The sequence below is a fragment of the Capra hircus genome, chromosome 18, assembly GCF_001704415.2.
Source record: "Capra hircus breed San Clemente chromosome 18, ASM170441v1, whole genome shotgun sequence".
Lineage (NCBI taxonomy): Eukaryota > Metazoa > Chordata > Mammalia > Artiodactyla > Bovidae > Capra > Capra hircus.
Genome location: NC_030825.1, coordinates 45,767,214 through 45,785,730, shown reverse-complemented (window position 1 = coordinate 45,785,730; position 18,517 = coordinate 45,767,214). Strand labels below are relative to the sequence as shown.

Below are 18,517 nucleotides of genomic sequence, written 5' to 3'. Positions count from 1 at the left end.
AAGGCCCTCTGGAGCCTCTCCTATCTGAACAAAGGGCACTGATCTCCCCAGAGTCAGGGTTACCTCAGCAGCCCCTCGCCAGGATCGCACAGCTTCCTCCAGTTCCGATGTGTGGCCCATGCCAGACAAACCGCCGCCACTGCTGCTGTTCTTTTTTTCTGGCACAACAACTTCAGCAAAGCAAGAGTGAGCCACAGGCTGTACCTTCTGTAACGCCTGGGTCAAAAACTGGAAATGGACCTGCACCACTGTCAAGAAGCAACGTCCCAACACCTGTGAAGACAAGAGAGTCAGATACTTTCAGGTTGTGGGTTGACACTGCATTACTGCAATCAATTCTCAACTATCAATTTGAGTAGAGGTAACAATTAACTGGAATTCTGAAATCACATGGAAGTTACAAAGTCACCATGCCTTTGTTCACAAAGGATCTGCCTTTGTTCTCACAGGATCTGCCTTTGTTCTCACATTTGGACCTGGGTGGCCTGGTGCCTAGAACTCAAAACATTATAACCAAGTTGCCAGCCTCAAGGTTTGAACGGACCTCCCCACTTCCCACCTAGCCTCCCCTCACTCCCGTCGTCCACTCTCCTCATCTGGATTCTTGTTCACACCAACCCTAACTGTCTGTGAGCTCCAGTGGAATCACAGCAAGCCACAATTCCAGTTCTCTCCACACAGTATTCAGAAGGCAGAAAAAAAGCCAGATGATTAGAAACCTGAAAGGTCAGTTTGACTATAAGAACATATTCCACTGGAAATGGAATCCAAAGATACAGGTTATTTTAGTAACAGTGTTATTAACATAGTAATTACATAGTTATTAACATAGCTATATGTCATATTTCCAGTCTTATGAAACAAAGCTGACAGACCTGTCTTCTCAGAGTTAACAAAACATACTGGTACATCCATGTGTCAGATCAGGAGAAAACCACTTGCCTAATACATATTGGTATAGCTGATTGATTGATACAACAGTCCATTAAAGCAGAAAATTTACTTTAGAAACTACTAAGTACATAATGCTATGTCAATGTATACTATTAATATATAATTATAAAAATACGTGTACTAAAAACATACAACATACCACCAACAAAAGATACAAACGTGCCTTTATTTGCCAACCTCTGGCACTGGCAAGAGCTATTCTCTGACACTGTTGTTCTCTGCTTTCTTGTGTTAACTCCAGCTACAAGGTATTCTCTACAATTTCCTATCTCTTTTTTCTTTGAAGGAGATAAGAATTTGCTACTTGCAAAGCAACTTGAACAAACACTTTTCAGATTACTGACATTTTCCCTAATCTTTTACAGTTGTTTTATCCATACCAAATTTGACAACAACAACAAAACTTTATTGTAACTTTTTTACATGCCATAACATTCAAAAAAAACTATATATATACATATATATATATATATATATATATAGGCCATGCCATGTGGCATGTGGTATCTTAATTTCCCAACCAGGGATTGAACCTATAACCCCTGCATTGGAAGCAGAGTATTAAACCACAAGGCTGCCAGGGAAGTCCCTCAAAACATTTTTAATGGAAAGTATTTCATATTTCACTGGCCTATAGAGTGGTTTGTTAAGAAAAAATTACTTACTAAGTTTGTAATTTATCCCACTGGAGGACAGCAAAGAGGGCCCACCAGTTGCCAGCATCAGTGCACTGCCCGGGGGCACAGTGACGGTTCCCACTGCTGTTACAAGCAGCTACAGTTCAACCCCAGTGCCCTCTTTGGCCTGGTACTGTCCTGTGAAGCAGGTAGAAATAAGACCCCTCCCTGGACCTCTCACCTCCCAGCACACGGTTCAGATGCTGCCCCTTCCTACCCGCACTAGGCAGAGTTCTTCCTCCTGGAGAAATAAAGTCAGGCAAGTTCCCAGTGGTGACACTTACTCCCTCTGAATTATTTCCCCCTGTGGAAATCACCAGGACAAAACTAAAACAAACACAGAAATTTCACATCATAGCATCCTCCCTCTGCAGGGAACAATCAGAAAACCAGGCTGAATTCCCACCCAAACCCCCTGGGTTTCCACTTACTCCCTCAAAGCTCTTTCCCATCAGAGATGGGCAGAGTGAGCCACACAGAGTAAACAGACCTAGCAACCTGGAACTTGTGACGCAAACAGAAAAAACAGGATTTAATTAGCACTGTACACAGTACCAGCCAGCTTGAACACTCAGCATGCACCTCACTTGCGCTGAAGATTTCACATGGATTCTCTTATTCAATCCTAGGAACAACCATGTGAGGTCATTCCCATTTCACAAACAGTAAGCCTAAAGCACAGAAAGGTTATGAAACTTTGTCAAGGGGACACAAACTGAATTTGGCAAAGGGCTCACTTGACTCAAGTGTCTATGCCCTTAGCCAGCGTGCACCTTGCCCTCAACAAGATCTACACGCCTGGAGACAGCTGTGTGCTCACAACACTGAAACCAGACCCATGACAGACGCTCACCCTTAACTGGCTCAGGCCAGAATGACGTGGTGTTCTGAAGCTCCACACAGAGCAAACCCAGGAGGAGGCCTGAAGCCTCCAGAGTCTCCAGAGGGCCTTTGCCTGTTGGTTCTTAAAAGGGCCTTTTTATTTAGAAGTGTGAGTCCTCAGGCACACAAACTCTTCCTCCTCCTTCTTTCTTGGCTGCTAGGAGAGAGCAGTGATGTGCCATGTGCCATTCGCTCTGGGCTCACATTCTTTCAGCTTCTGACAGATACAACTGAGTCACTCATTCTTTCAACAAATGTGTAATATGTGAGTGTGTGGTATGTACAAAGCACAAAAAAAGCTAGAGGATACTACAAGAAATACAGTGAACAAGTCACTGTCCTGAGGGTTACCTTCTAACGGTGGGGGACAGTAAGTAGATGTGCAAAGGCAGGGGCTATTGGAGAAGGAACACTGAGGGGCTAGGTGGGAGGGTAAAGGCTCTCTGATGACAAGAGCCCGGGAACAATGGGAGTACCCCATCCATCCCTTCTGAAGGGAAGTTCTAGGAACGGCCTGATGCAGGGTCCTGGGCCTGGAAGAGGACACTCTGATAATGCTGCTGATGGCAGGCTAGGGGCTGGGGAGGGTCCTCTTGCCGTTGAGGGCAGAATGGTGGAAAGAGGACATCACTGCTGCAGGAATGAATGGGGAGAGATGGTGGTCAGTTTTAGAAGGGGGACGTTCGGAATGTTACCACCACCACTTCTCACATGCTTAACCCTGGATGAGACATCTAACTTAAATTTCTTCCTTATGTATGCTGCTGCTGCTGCTAAGTCGTTTCAGTCGTGTCCGACTCTGTGCGACCCCATAGACGGCAGCCCACTGGGCTCCCCCGTCCCTGGGATTCTCCAGGCAAGAACACTGGAGTGGGTTGCCATTTCCTTCTCCAATGCATGAAAGTGAAAAGTCAAAGTGAAGTCGCTCAGTCGTGTCCGACTCTTAGCGACCCCATGGACTGCAGCCTACCAGGCTCCTCCGTCCATGGGATTTTCAAGTGGCAAAAACAAGGCCTCAGCATCTCCCTCTCCCTACTTATGAGGTATGGAGCACAAATTATGGTTGCAATAAAATATTTGTGTTGTAAACAATTCACTAAAAAGCCAATCAAAACGATGGTTACCCTGTATCTTGGAAAAGCTATCTAAAGAATGTTCTACAAGTGTACCTCAGTAACAGAAGAGGACTGAGCTCAACCTCCAGCCTGTCTCTGCCCACCTTTTCTCTACAATATCTCCTGTCTTAGCCCATTTCCTTCCTGTCACAGGCTCCATCCTCCCTGACCCAGGGATGTGCCAGTCCTTGGGGTCTTCCTGAGAAACCTGGAAACCAACAGAGCCTCTAAAGTTATGGATCTGAAAGCATGTGACCCAAGGGCCTAGGACAGTTATTTTCTCTTTAATTTTATTTTTAAAGTTGCATCTATTTACTTATATATTGGCAGAGCAGCATGTGGGAATTTAGTTCCCTGACCAGGAACTGAACCCATGGCCCCTACATTTTAAGTGCAGAGTCTTAACCACCGGACCAGGGGGGTCTCAACTTTCTCTTCCACAAGGAGACCATTTCCTGGATTATGGGATCCCATGAAGATGCAGAACATGTGTAGCAAGCTAAAGGACAAATGAGTGGTCAGTGAGATTAAAATGTCACTGGAGCTACAGAAGTCCATGTCAATCAAGAGCTACCATTTACTGAGTGTTTAACCCATACCAAGTACTTTACATGCAGTGAAGTGAAGCTGTGGGGGTGAGAACAATTCATCCATTTTACAGATAACAACACTGAGGCTTAGAGAGAGAAAGAACCTTGCTCCAGCGTCAAGCAGGTAATAAGTGGTGCAGTAGAGATCTGACACTGAGTCTAACTCCAAAAACTGTTCTAACCACCAGACTGTGCTATTTTCATGCGACAAGATCCAGGAGGTAGTCACAACAGTGGCTAAGGATATCAAGAAGGGGAGGGGACCGCTGTGCAGGAACGCTGATCAACAAAGACTGGGAGGCACGGCTCAGTCTTCTCTGATAGTGGGAAAGGGACTGCAACAAATTTCACAAGCGCCTGTGGCACTTTGGGGTGGCATGAGTCTTGAAGTTCATGATTTGCATAGCAGACAACAGTTAAGACTGGCTGCAAACAGCAATGATAAAATGGGAGAGGGCACATGGAGCTTGGGAAAAGGAACAACTTCTCTTACCTCTTAAGGAATTCCAAGCCCCAAAACATCTGTTTGGGCCTTCAGCCCATCAGTCTCATTCAAGAATTATGAAGAAAGCAATCAGACTTAATCTTACCCTTGGCATCTGAACTAAAAAAAAAAAAACAAACACACGTTCATCTCAAGGCATCCCAACTGGATGGAATTGGGGGCAATATGAGGCCACTCTCAGAGATGCACTAAGAGAAACATCTTGGGGACTTCCCTGGCAGTCCAGTGGTTGGGACTCTACTTCCACTGCAGGAAGTGTGGGTTTGATCCCTGGTTGGGGAACTATGATGCCACACACCATGCAGCGGCACAGCTTTAAAAAAGGAAGGAAGAAAAGAGAGAGAGAAATATTTTGGTGTGACTTAAATTCCTCATAAAAGCCCAACTCCTGAATACAGACAGTAAGTGACCTTGCCACTAGTGCTTCTAAACATCCATGGAGCATTCTGGATTGTAAACAGCCATCGAGCATCTACTGAAATAAACCTTTGTTTTCTGGGAATTGCTGATGGCGGAGGAAAAGGGTACGTGTTCACTTTCCCATGGCTCTATAAGTGGACCTATATAGGGGGTTATCTTTATGGATATAACCAGGAAACCTTTTCTTTTCAGTGATTTTTCTATTTTATTAATTAAAACAGATTTTAGTTTAAGGTCATCCTGTTTTGAGCCCCAAAAGACCACCCTTTCTACACCACCATAGTCAATTCTACCTTCCTAGAATATTTTCAAATTTTTAGCTACTCCTCTTCCAGGGCTACTCCTCTTACTCAGCCCTTACTATATCCCCACGTGTTGAAATTACAGACTGCCCAAGTCCACCCCATCTGTGACACACCTTGTGATTTTCACATCGATATACACAATGTCTAAGTTCATTTTCTACTCAAACTCACTGAATAAATCGTCTTTCTCATACCCCTGCAAAGTGAAGCACAAGCAGAAATGTTGCATATGCCATAGTGTCAAACATTTGGGTCCTGGTATTTATTTCTGATCAGTTTAAAAGTCAAGAATGAATGAAATGAAGTCAATCCGGATTGGCGACTTTTATTAGAAATTCCAAGGTCATTCAATCATTTCTTTCTCTTCAAAACTTACTTCTACCTTAAACATTACAGTTGGTTCCAAGTGTTCTCAATCTTTTGTCCTTATGATAATTCCACAGTTATTACATAATGACCTAACCAACAGACCGGAATGTGATATAAGAACCTAAATGTGTCTCCAGAGAAATAGAGAATGCAGCAGACCACGCCTGGACTATGGAAAGTACTTTATGGAGATTAAATTACAGTATGAAAATGTAAAAACCAAGCTCACTGAAACTAAGATGTATAGTTTGACCTAAAAACTGATTAACAGTGAGTATTTAAACTTTTTGTTTTTTAAAGCAATTAACAAAACAATAATCTCTTTGCAGTTGGTATCAACCCAGAGCACAAAGAAGCTGCCATGCTATGTACAGGAGAAAGAACTAGGGACGAGAGAAAGCTAACACATGCCCAAGGATGGATGAGCCAACAGCAAACGTTCAACATTCAGACAAGATTACATTCTGCCCCTGACACGCTGCTTTACTGCTGGTAACAATATCATCAGACACAGTTTCTAAACTGCTTCACAGGCCAGGCACTGTGATTCACAGAAACTTTTATACCAGTAATACATATTCACTGCAAATAAATTAGGAGGAAAAGATCGGCTCAATAAAGAAACAGTGTCAGATATTACTGAATAGATATAACCACTGATTACATGTTTGCAAAACAGCCTACATCTGAAACTTTTTTCTTTTTTTTCCAAAATTAGATATTTTATATGTTGTTTTGGGGTTTCCTTGATAGCTCAGTTGGTAAAGAATCTGCCTGCAATGCAGGAAACCCCAGTTCAATTCCTGGCATTGGGAACATCTGCTGGAGAAGGGATAGGCTACCCATTCCAGTATTCTTGGGCTTTCCTGGTGGCTGAGCTGGTAAAGAATCCACCTGCAATGCGGGAGACCTGGGTTCGATCCTTGGATTGGGAAGATCCCCAGAGAAGGGAAAGGCTACCCACTCAAGTATTCTGACCTGGAGAATTCCACAGACTATATAGTCCACGGGGTCGAAAAGGGTCGGACACAACTGAGCAACTTTCACTTTCATATGTTGTTTTAGTCTGCTTTCCAAAATAAAATATATCAAAAATTTATTACCCTGCAACACACATAGGAAGTTTTATATTTTAGCTACACTACTAAACATCTTTACATAACTAACAAGTATAATTATAAACTATCATCCAGGACATGAGACAGTGCAAGGCCAGTGACAAGAACTAAGTCCACGTCAATTACGGTAGACGGAGGAGGAGGGGCAGTTATTGTACAGAAGGCAGACACTCAGTTTGGGAAGAAGATGAAGTTTTGGAGGTGGATAGTGGTTGATGGCTGCAAAAAATATTAATGTACTTAATGCCACTGTATGCTTCAAAACTGTTAAGATGGCAACATGTATGCTTTGTATAGTTTACCACTCTGAAAAAGAGCAGAAGTGCTTCTAGTCACCCCCTCTGCTACCATTCTATTCCAAGCTACAGTCATCTCTTGCTTGGATTACTTTAAAAGCCTCTTAACCGATCTTCCTGCTGCCTTTCAATTAGGATTCATTTTATCTACACATAACAACAACAACAAATGCAGTGGCTTACATAAGATCAATGTTTACTTCTTTCTATGGTGAAAATCAGCAAGGAGATCAAACCAGGCAATCATAAAGGAAATGAACCCTGAATATTCATTGGAAGGACTGTTGCTGAAGCCAAAGCTCCAATACTTTGACCACCGGATGCAAAGAGCAAACTCATTGGAAAAGACCCTGATGCTGGGGAAGACTGAGGGCAGGGGGAGAAGGGGGTGAAAGAGGATGAGATGGTTAGATAGCATCACCGATTCAATGGACATGAATTTGAGCAAACTCCTGGAGATAGTGGAGGACAGAGAAGCCTGGTGTGCTGCACTCCGCTGGGCTGCAGAGTGTCCGACACAACTTAGCAATGTGAATAACAAAGGTGAAAATAAATCTAGGGTTTGGCAGTCCAGAGCTAGGATGAGAGCTCCTGGGTATCACAGGGAGCTCAGTTCCCATCTTTCTGCTCTTCATCCTCACACAAGACTTACATAGTTAAATAACCTCTCAGTTCTAAGTAATTAAATGACCTTCAGCCATTTTGCCTGCATTCTAGACAGTAAAAAACTGGGGGGAGCGAGGAAAAGGGAGCACCCTTTTTCCCTCTAAGGAAACTTCCTTATAGTCTCATCCAAAACCTCCAGTTACATCTTCATGAATCAGAACTTACTCAAGTGACTGCTCCTAGCTGTAAGGGAGGTTGGGAAGTATAGTCCTATTTTCAAGAACAATATTCCTTAAAAAAAAAAAAAAAAAGGGAAACAAAAAACCCTCCAGAGTTGGTTATTTATTTTTTTGGCTGTACCATGCAAAATGCCACATTGTGGAACCTTAATTCCCCAACCAGGGATCAAACCCAGGGCCCAGCAGCGAAAGTGCCAAGTCCTAACCACTGGACTTTTAGACAATGCCTAGTGTCCTTTGAAGGAGGCCCACACTGACCCTATTTGCAAATGAACCAATATCCTACCTGGAGCATCCTTCTATCTCTCAGACAGACATTGCTCAATGTCCCATCCTCAGAGAGGTCTTTCTTCTTCATTCTTTTTCTTCATAGTGCCTCTCACTACCTGACATTATGTTTGTATGGGCCATTTATTTTTCATTTGTTTCACTACCTAGGAGTTAAGCGGAATGTGGACAGGGTCTTTTGTTTTGCTCCCAGTCACATTCTCAGTGCCTGGCACACAGCGGACAATCTTTCTGTACATATTTGTTGAAAGAAGAAAAAAAGCAGTTGCTACTCTCCACATAAAAGCACCAATCTAGTCCAAGAGCAGCATGTTCACTGAAGAGCTGAGAGCAAGACATCATGGCAGCATCCAGGCGCAAATGTTATTACCCCTGAACTCTTCCTGCTTTCTTTCCCTGGACAGCTCTTCTGCAGCCAACCCATGGACACCAGCTGCAACCTCGAGCTTACTTTGAGGGTGATATCCCCAACAGGCAAGGGGGAGATAATGACTCTTCTGGAGAAAAAAAGGCTGTAAACCATGCAAGGCTTTCCTGTGAGTGACACACTTGCCCAGAATGAAGAATCGGGTATAACATGTCACGCCCTGGAAATGCAGGCTTATTCTCTCAAACCGAGAACCAATATTGCAGTTAACAAGTATGCTACTGAGGGAATTAAGGGTGTATATAGGGCCTAGAAAGGTGTATTTTCCTTGTATGTTTGTGTATGTGTATCTACTTGTGGTTTTCTGCCCAGATACACAGTTAATAGTGGTTCCACCTGGGACTGAGATGGAGTTGGAAGAGAGAAGCATGACCTCTGGAGAAGTGAACTTATGGCATTCAAAATGTTTGTACTTTTTACCGTAAGTATGCATCACATACACAATAAAACCAATTTATTAAAATTAATAATCAATAGTAATACATCCAAAGCATTCTCATTAAAATGAGGACCAAAGCAAAGATGCTCATTCTTTAAGAAAAAAAAAAAAAAGATGCTCATTCTTAGAGCTCATTGTTTTATATATTAAAATCTATGCTGATAGTCAGAGAGTTCCCTGGTGGTCTGATGGTTAGGATTTCTGGGCCTTCACTGCCATGGACTGGATTCAGTCCCTGGTCAGAGAAGATTCCACAAGCCATGTGGCATGGCCAAAAAGTAAAAGTAAAATCTATGTTCAATGCAACAAGATATATAACTACTGGAAGGGAGAAGATATATATAGATGACATGATCACATATACCAAAAAACCCCAAATAAACCAAATGAAACATCAGAATTATTGAGTCCAGCCACAGACCAGGAGATAAAACAAAAATATAAAAAGTCAAGGGTGTTCGTATGTTACAGAAAAAAACTTTCAAATAAAATTTCATCCTGGGCTTCCCTGGTGGCTCAGTGGTTAAGAATCTTCCTGCCAGTGCAGAAGACACTGGTTCAATCCCTGGGTCCAGGAAGATCCCACATGCCCAAGCACCCCTACAATCGAGCCCAAGCACCCCAACTACTGAGCTCGAGAACCCGAGAGCCCACATTCCCCGACAAGAGAAACCACTGCAACGAGAAGCCCGCACACCACAACTAGAGAGTAGCCCCCACTCACAACTGGAGAAAAGCCTGCACACTAACACAGACCCAGCAAAGCCAAAAAATACATAGATAAAACTTCATTCACAGTAGCAACTAAAATAAAGATTAGTTAAGAATGTTAAAAATATACACAGCCACTAGAACGGAAATTATGAAATTTTACTAAGAGACATAACTGAAAGCTTCATAGAGGACATAATAAACTGCTAAAATCCTGAAAGCGAAACAATTCAACAGGTGTTTCCAGGGTCATAAATATGTTCCCCATCACATCCTCTGACATGCTCCACCTGGAACCTGCAGTGTGGCCTCTCCAACACCTAGTCCCGTGGCTTTGGAAGCAGCCGTCAGGGAACTGCTCCCCCTGCGCCCTCAGCCTGGAGGCACCCCAGCACCAAAAGCGGACACACAGTCAGGCCTGACGAGTCAGTGCGTTAGTTTAACCTTTTTGCCAACCAGGCCCAAGGATAGGCAAGTGACCCAAGTCAAGCCAATCAGACTGAGTTCCAGAACTTTTGTCAGACCTGGGAGAGAACAGAGGTGTTGGTAACTCTGACATGGAGACAGTCTGGATCTGTTCAGCACTGTGTGAGCCCCTGTATCCAGTCATGACCAGAGAGAGAGAGAGCTAACTTTCTTCAGTTCATGGGGTCAATCCCTTGTTTTGCTGAGAGGCAGTACAGAGCTACTGTCAAGAATTTGTACTCTACAGAATCAGATTGTCTGTGTCTAAAGTCTGGATCTGCCATGAAACTTTTAAAAAGTTGTTTAACCACTCCATACCCATCTCATCAAAAAATGGTAACATGAATAGTACTAACTTCAGTTCAGTTCAAACTCTTACCTCAGTTCAAACCAGGCCTCCCTGTCCATCACAAACTCCCAGAATTTACTCAAACTCATGTCCATCAAGTCGGTGATACCATCCAATCATCTCATCCTCTGTCATCTCCTTCTCCTTCTGCCTTCAATCTTTCCCAGCATCACGGACGTTCCAAATGAGTCAGTTCTTGGCATCAGGTGTCCAAGGTATTGGAGTTTCAGCTTCAGCATCAGTCCTTCCAATGAATATTTAGGACTGATTTCCTTTAGGATGGACTGGTTGGATCTCCTTGCAGTCCAAGGGACTCTCAAGAGTCTTCTCCAACACCACAGTTCAAAAGCATCAATTCTTCAGTGCTCAGCTTTCTTTACAGTCCAACTCTCACACCCATATATGACTACTGGAAAAAAACATAGCTTTGACTAGATGGCCTTTGTTGGCAAAGTAACATCTCTGCTTTTTAATATGCTGTCTAGGTTGGTCAAAGCGTTTCTTCCAAGGAGCAAGCATCTTTTAATTTCATGGCTGCAGTCACCATCTGCAGTGATTATGGAGCCCCCCAAAATAAAGTCTGTCACTGTTTCCATTGCTCCCCCATCTATTTGCCATGAAGTGATAGGATCAGCTGCCATGATCCTAGTTTTCTGAATGTTGAGTTTTAACCGAACTTTTTCACTCTCCTCTTTCACTTTCATCAAGAAGCTCTTTAGTTCTTCTCTTTCTACAATAACAGTGGTGTCATCTGCATGTCTGAGGTTACTGATATTTCTCTCGGCAATCTTGATTCCAGCTTGTGCCTCATCCAGCCCAGGGTTTCTCATGATGTACTCTGCATATAAGTTAAATAATATGACAATATACAGCCTTGATGTACTCCTTTCCTGATTTGGAACAAGTCTGTTGTTCCATGTCCACTTCTAACCATTGGTTCCTGACCTGCATACAGATTTCTCAAAAGGCAGGTCAGGTGGTCTAGTATTGCCATCTCTTCAAGAATTTTCCACAGTTTGTTGTGATCCACACAGTCAAAGGCTTTGGCGTAGTCAATAAAGCAGAAGTAGATGTTTTTCTGGAACTCTCTTGCCTTTTCGATGATCCAATGGATGTTGGCAATTTGATTTCTGGTTCCTCTACCTCTTCTAAATCCAGCTTGAACATCTGGAAGTTCACAGTTCACATACTGTTGAAGGCTGGCTTGGAGAATTTTGAGCATTACTTTACTAGCGTGAGATGAGTGCAATTGTGCGGTAGTCTGAACATTCTTTGGCATTGCCTTTCTTTGGGATTGCAATGAAAACTGACCTTGTCCAGTCCTGTGGCCACTGCTGAGTTTTCCAAATTGGCTGGCATATTGAGTGCAGCCCTTTCACAACATCATCATTTAGGATTTGAAATAGCTCAACTGGAATTTCATCACCTCCACTGGCTTTCTTTGTAGTGATGCTTCCTAAGGCGCACTTGACTTCGCATTCCAGGATGTCTGGCTCTAGGTGGGTGATCACATCGTTGTGGTTATCTGGGTCATGAAGGTCTTTTTTGTATACTTCTTCTGTGTATTCTTGCCACCTCTTCTTAATATCTTTTGCTTCTGTTAGGTCCACACCATTTCTGTCCTTTATTGTGCCCATCTTTGCATGGAATGTTCCCTTGGTGTCTCTAATTTTCTTGAAGAGATCTCTAGTCTTTCCCATTCTGTTGTTTTCCTCTATTTCTTTGCATTGATTGCTGAGGAAGGCTTTCTTATCTCTCCTTGCTATTCTTTGGAACTCTGCATTCAGATGCTTATATCTTTCCTTTTCTCCTTTGCTTTTCACTTCTCTTCTTTTCACAGCTATTTGTAAGGCCTCCCCAGCTGCATTTATTTTCCATGGGGATGGTCTTGATCTCTGTCTCCTGTACAATGTCATGAACCTCAGTCCATAATTCATCAGGCACTCTATCAGATCTAGTCCCTTAAATCTATTTCTCACTTCTGCTGTATAATCATAAGGGATTTGATCTAGGTCATACCTGAATGGTCTAGTGGTTTTCCCTACTCTCTTCAATTTAAGTCTGAATTTGGCAATAAGGAGTTCACGATCTGAGCCACAGTCAGCTCCCGGTCTTGTTTTTACTGACTGTATACAGCTTCTCCATTTTTGGCTGCAAAGAATATAATCAATCTGATTTCATGGGGGGGCCATGTTCAGTAAATCTTTAATCCAATTTTCTGCTGATGGGCAGGGCTGTGTTCCCTCCCTGTTGCTTGACCTGAGCCCAAACTACGGTGGAGGCAATGAAGACGATGATGACCTTCAAAGGTCCCATGCATGCCCTGCTACACTCAGCACCTCCGACCCCGCAGCAGGCCACCACCAACCCATGCTTCCACCGGAGATTCCTGGACACTCACTGCATGTCTGGGTCAGTTTCTTGTGGGGTCACTGCTCCTTTCTCCTGGATCCTGGTGTGCACAAGGTTTTGTTTGTGCCCTCCAAGAGTCTGTTTCCCCAGTCCTGTGGAAGTTCTGGTGGTTCTATGGTGGGGTTAATGGCACCCTCCTCCAAGAGGGTTTATGCCATTACCCAGGTCTGCTGCACCCAGAGCCCCTGTGGCAGGCCACTGCTCTTCCTGATGGGAGAGCAGCAGGAAGGGGCTGTGTTCCCTCCCTGTTGCTTGACCTGAGGCCAAACTATGGTGGAGGTAATGAAGATAATGATGACCTTCAAAAGGTACCTGTACCTCCACAGGAGACACTCAGACCCGGTTCTGGCTCAGTCTCTGTGGGCTGGGCATGTGTTTTGCGCCCTTCCCAGATCTAAGCATCTCAGGTGACCAGGTGCTTGTCAAGCGTACTGTCCCAGGTGAGCCGTGCGTCTTAATTACCTCCCCGGTCCCGGCCACTTGGTTTCCTGGGTGCACCGCATGTCTCCTCTAGAGAGCTGATCTCAGGCTGCGACCCTCCTGGTGGAAGATGTGTCTCTGGGGTTGAGACTGTAGCAGCCCCTTGCTTTCCGGCTCTGGCTGTCCCAAGCCTGCCTCTCTGCCTCTGGGCGGGGAGGGGCCGGTACACAGCTAGCTCTTCTTTGGTATTCGTTTAATCCTTTGTTCTGTGAGCAGGCCAGGCCAGGTTAGGTTGTTAGGTTAGAGCCTTTCTGGCAAAGTTCTTTTTTCCGCAGTAGTGGTTAGACTTGTATTTTATGGGTTTCTTTTTTTTTTTTCTCCCAATTACGTTGCCTCCTGAGATTCCAAAACTCCCCACAGACCCGCCTGTGAGAGGGTTTCCTACTGTGTGGAAACTTCAACTCCTTCACCATTCCCTCCCCAGGACAGGGCTTCGTCCCTAACTCTTTTGTCTCTCTTTTTGTCTTTCATATTTTGTCCTACCTCCTTTCAAAGAGAATGGGCTGCCTTTCTGGATTCGTGGTATTCTCCACCAGTGTTCAGAAGTTGTTTTGTAGAAGTTGCTCAGCGTTCAAATGATCTTTTGATGAATTTGTGGGGGAGAAAGTGGTCTCCCCTCCCTATTCCTCTGCCATCTTGTCTTTTTAGTAACTATGACTTTTTAGTAACTATGAAACATTAAATTATAGTCTCCTAAAAGAAAGCAACACTGCCATTTTAGTCACCAAAATTGCAAGCACAGCATTCTTTCCTCGACTCCTCTTTGCTGCTGGGGTCCTGCCTTCAGAGGTATCTTTCCTCTATTCTCATCATTTTCTTCCTTGATTCACTTTTATTTCCTTCATTTTTTTCTGAAAAGCACTTGCCTTTTTTCTCATCACTATACCTTATTCAATAATACTCTCTGTGATATTGTGATTAATAATAAATACGTATTTTGGTCTTTTCCCATGGTTCCTGGCACACAGCTCCTAAAACCCTTGGAATTTTCTAAGTGATAAGAGAGAGAAAGTATCTTTTGTTATTCATAACAAGCATCTTTCAACCATACCTGAGTTTGTGTTAACAAGGTGACTTTTGGAAAGTCCCTAAGGATAGGGGCTGGTTGCCAGGGGAACCAAGTTTGAAACTTTCAGCCCAACCCCTCTGGAGAAGGGAAGAGGCTGGAGAGAGAATCCATCACCAACAACCAAAACTGAAGCAACCACACTTGTAAAATGAAGGTTCAGAAACGCCCAAAGGATGGGGTTCAGAAAGATTCTGGGATAAAGACCATGTGCAGGTGCTGGGAGGGTAGCAGGCCTGGAAAGGGCATGGAAGCTCACACCACTTACCACGAACTTTGCCTTATGCATATCTTTCATCTGGCTGTTCCTAAGTAACATCCTTTTATAATTGAGTTTTTTTCTGAGATGAAGAAACATTTCTCAGAAATGTTTTTTTCTGAGCTCTGTGAGCTGTTCTAACAAATTAATCAAATCTGTGGAAGGGGTCATGGGATTCTTTTGATTTACAGCCAGTTGTTAAGAAACATAGGTAACACCCTGGACTTGTAACTGGTATCTAAGTGAGGGGGTAGGGGGAATCTTGTAGGACTGAGCCATTAACTGTGGGATCTGATGCTAACTCCAGGAAAAAGTGTTAGAACTGGGGCTTCCCTGGTGGTTTGGTAGCTAAAACTTTGTGCTTCCAATGCAAAGGTCCCAGGTTCGATCCCTGGTCAGGGAACTAGATCCCACATGCCCGCAACTAAGAGTTTGCACGCTGCAACTAAAAAAGATTCCACATGCTGCAGTGACGATCGAAGATTCCAAGTGCAGCAACTAAGACCCAGTGCAGCCAAATGAACAAAGAAAGCAATAGATACATATTAAAATATATATATATATAAACGTGTTAGAACTGATCCCAAATTGCTTTGTATAGGAAAACCCCCCAACAACAAACTTAGGACCAGAGTGCCAGAGGAGTATTCTGTGAGACAGAACACAGGACTTTTCCTAAATACTTCTGTTTCTGTTAGAAGACCACTTCGTATGAACAAATCACTCCATGAAATGGAATTATTTATTGGGTGTTTATGATACATTACTCCTGTCATGTGGTCATAAGTTTCTCTCTCCCTTTTTTTTAAACTTGGAAAATGTCTAACCATACACAAAAACAGAGTATAACAACCCCTCACCCCATGCACCCATCAAAAACCTTTAACAAGTAAAACCATTTTGCTGTTTTTTTTCATCCTTCTCCCCAACTCTACCTTATTCTGCTGGAATGTTTTGGAGCAAATCCCAATCAACCAGGACCCAATACATGTTCAAAGTTCCCAACTTATCTTTAAAAATGTCTTTTTGGGGGGAATTCCCTGGTGGTCCAGTCCTTAGGACTCCATGCTTTCAATGCTGAGGACCCAGGGTCGAGGAACTAAAATCCCATCAGCTATGTGGTGTAGCCAAAAAAAGTCTTTATTTTTTTGGTTTGAATTTCAACTCCAAAAACCTCATTTTAGTTGGTTGTTTTATCTCAATTCTCTTTTAATTTGTATCTCTTAACTCTCTACTGAATTTTTCTTCATGCTACCAGACCTGCTGAACAAATCAAGTCAACTGCCTATAGAATATGCCACTTTCTGGATTTGTGTGATTGTGATTGCTCCCTTATGGTGTTATATAACTTTTGCCACCACACCCAAATTTCCTGTAGAGTGGTAATTCCTTCTAGAGGCTTGACTAGATTATTTCAGGGTCCTTCCTACGCCAGGATATGGCAGAAAGACGGATAAGTACAAGACTGCATTATGGGAGTGCTGTATAGTTCTTATCAGGAGACACAATCACAAGGTTGTCTCGGATTCAGTGATGCTGAGGTTGACCAATGGATTTGGCTGAGAAATGCCCGATTCCTCTCCAGCAGCCTTTCATCAAATGATTTTATCCCCCATTGTTGACCACCACCTGAGTCAATTAATTCATTATGGTATGCAAAATGGTGAGTTTTCTAATCGTATCATCTTTTCTACACAGGAGAGTACTCAGAGTCTTCTAAATAGAAGAAAACTTCCCTCATCCACTAGGGCTATATTTGGTTACCCTGAAAAATGTCTGTAGTGGAGAAGCAGGAAATTTGCTTAATTCCTCATTTTTCTCCTTTTAATTAACAATTTTCAGAATAATGAGTGGGCTGCACAGCACTTTTTTTTTTCATCTTTTTCCATCCTTTTATTTATTCTTGTTGGCACCGAGTTTTCTTTTCTTTTTTTTTAATTGGAGGGCAATCACTTTACAATATTGTGGTGGTTTTTGCTATACATTCACATGAATCCACCATGGGTGTATATGTGTTCCCCATCCTGAACCCTCCTCCCACCTCCCTCCTCATCCCATCCCTCAGGGTCATCCCAGTGCCACTAGCCCTGAGCACCCCATCTTATGCATCGAACCTGGACTGGCAATCTGTTTCACATATGATAATATACATGTTTCAATGCTATTCTCTCAAATCATCCCACTCTCACCTTCTCCCACAGAGTCCAAAAGTCTGTTCTTTACATCTGTATCTCTTTTGTGCACAGTACTTCTTAACAAATCAAAGGGTCTAGTCCCTCCAGAGTGACTGATACCCTCTGGCCCCAGGAGCTTCTACCCATAAAGATGGGCTGGGAAGGCAGTAAATCTTATTTCTTGTTCACAATGAAATTTTGCACAATCACCCAAATTTCAACTGCCTAATTAATTACAGCTTCTTCTAATAGTTAAAATCTGAAGACAATTTAGATAACAGATTCAGTTGGTTAAAAGAACAGCCAAGAAGAGTGACAGAAATTAACAGCCTGAAAACTGGATTTATATATGTTTTTTTATAAAATGAATTTGAGTTTCTGATTAAAACCAGCAATTTGAATTTTCACTTGGCATATATAGTTAGGAAACATTTACTCCATAATCTGCTATGGAAGGTCAACTAGACGAAACAAGAAAGAAGTAACACTGAATTTTACCTGTAGGCAAAAAAAAAAAAAAAGAAAAAAAAAAACACTATGCAAATTTAATTCCATTAGGGTTAATGAAAATCACATTTTGAAACCAGCTTCTAATATTTTCCATTACTGTTGCTCTGCAGCATTTCTGGCATACATCTATCCAAAATAAACGTTAAAATGCCTGAATTAAGGTCCTTAAGAGTCAGTCAGTGCTAACAAATAAATTATTTCAAACATATTCATAGGTACACAGTATAGAAAAGATATCTGTCAATGCAGAGAACTGAAAGCCAAGGTGCAATTACATAAAGACTTGATTTAAAGTCTATTTATAATATGGTGACACAGGGGGTCCTCTGATTTACAATTTCCACTTGTGCAGATTCAACCAACTACAGGTCAAAAATATTCAGGGGAAAATACTCCAGAAAGTTCCAAAAATCAAAACTTGAATCTGCCATAGGCAACTATTAGATAGCATTTATACTGAATTTAATAACTATTAACACTGCATTTAAACTGTATTAAGTTTTATAAATAATCTAGAGATTATTTAAATTACACATGGGAATGTATGTAGGTTCTATATAAATATTATGCCATTTCATATAAGGGACTTGAGAATCTTCAGATTTCAGTACAGGGGGTTCTAGAGCCAATCCCCCGCAGATGTTGAGGGACACTGTACTTGGAAAGTCACTAAAAATGCTGGAAGATATAAAATACATCCCTTTAAAGGCATACAACTCTTGGGAACCCCGTATCAATACTGAGGCCCCAACGTGAAACCAGAGCCCCAGAGCTCCCAAGTGGTGAAGAAAGCAAGGCGAGAGGTGTCATCACTTCATCTTGCTGTCCTCCTCTCATCCTCCCTGCAGAGAATGACCTCTT

General features: G+C 42.7%; 1 protein-coding gene across 5 annotated transcripts in view; it reads right to left on the bottom strand.

The window, feature by feature from the left end:
• Positions 1-18,517, bottom strand: part of KIAA0355 (KIAA0355 ortholog) — an 82,530-nt gene that overhangs the window by 27,197 nt on the left and 36,816 nt on the right. For all 5 annotated transcript variants that reach the window (XM_018062293.1, XM_018062290.1, XM_005692248.3 and 2 more), the window contains one exon: positions 64-273. In XM_018062293.1, the coding sequence (XP_017917782.1) occupies positions 64-273 (210 nt within the window). The remainder of the gene's footprint in view (positions 1-63; positions 274-18,517) is intronic.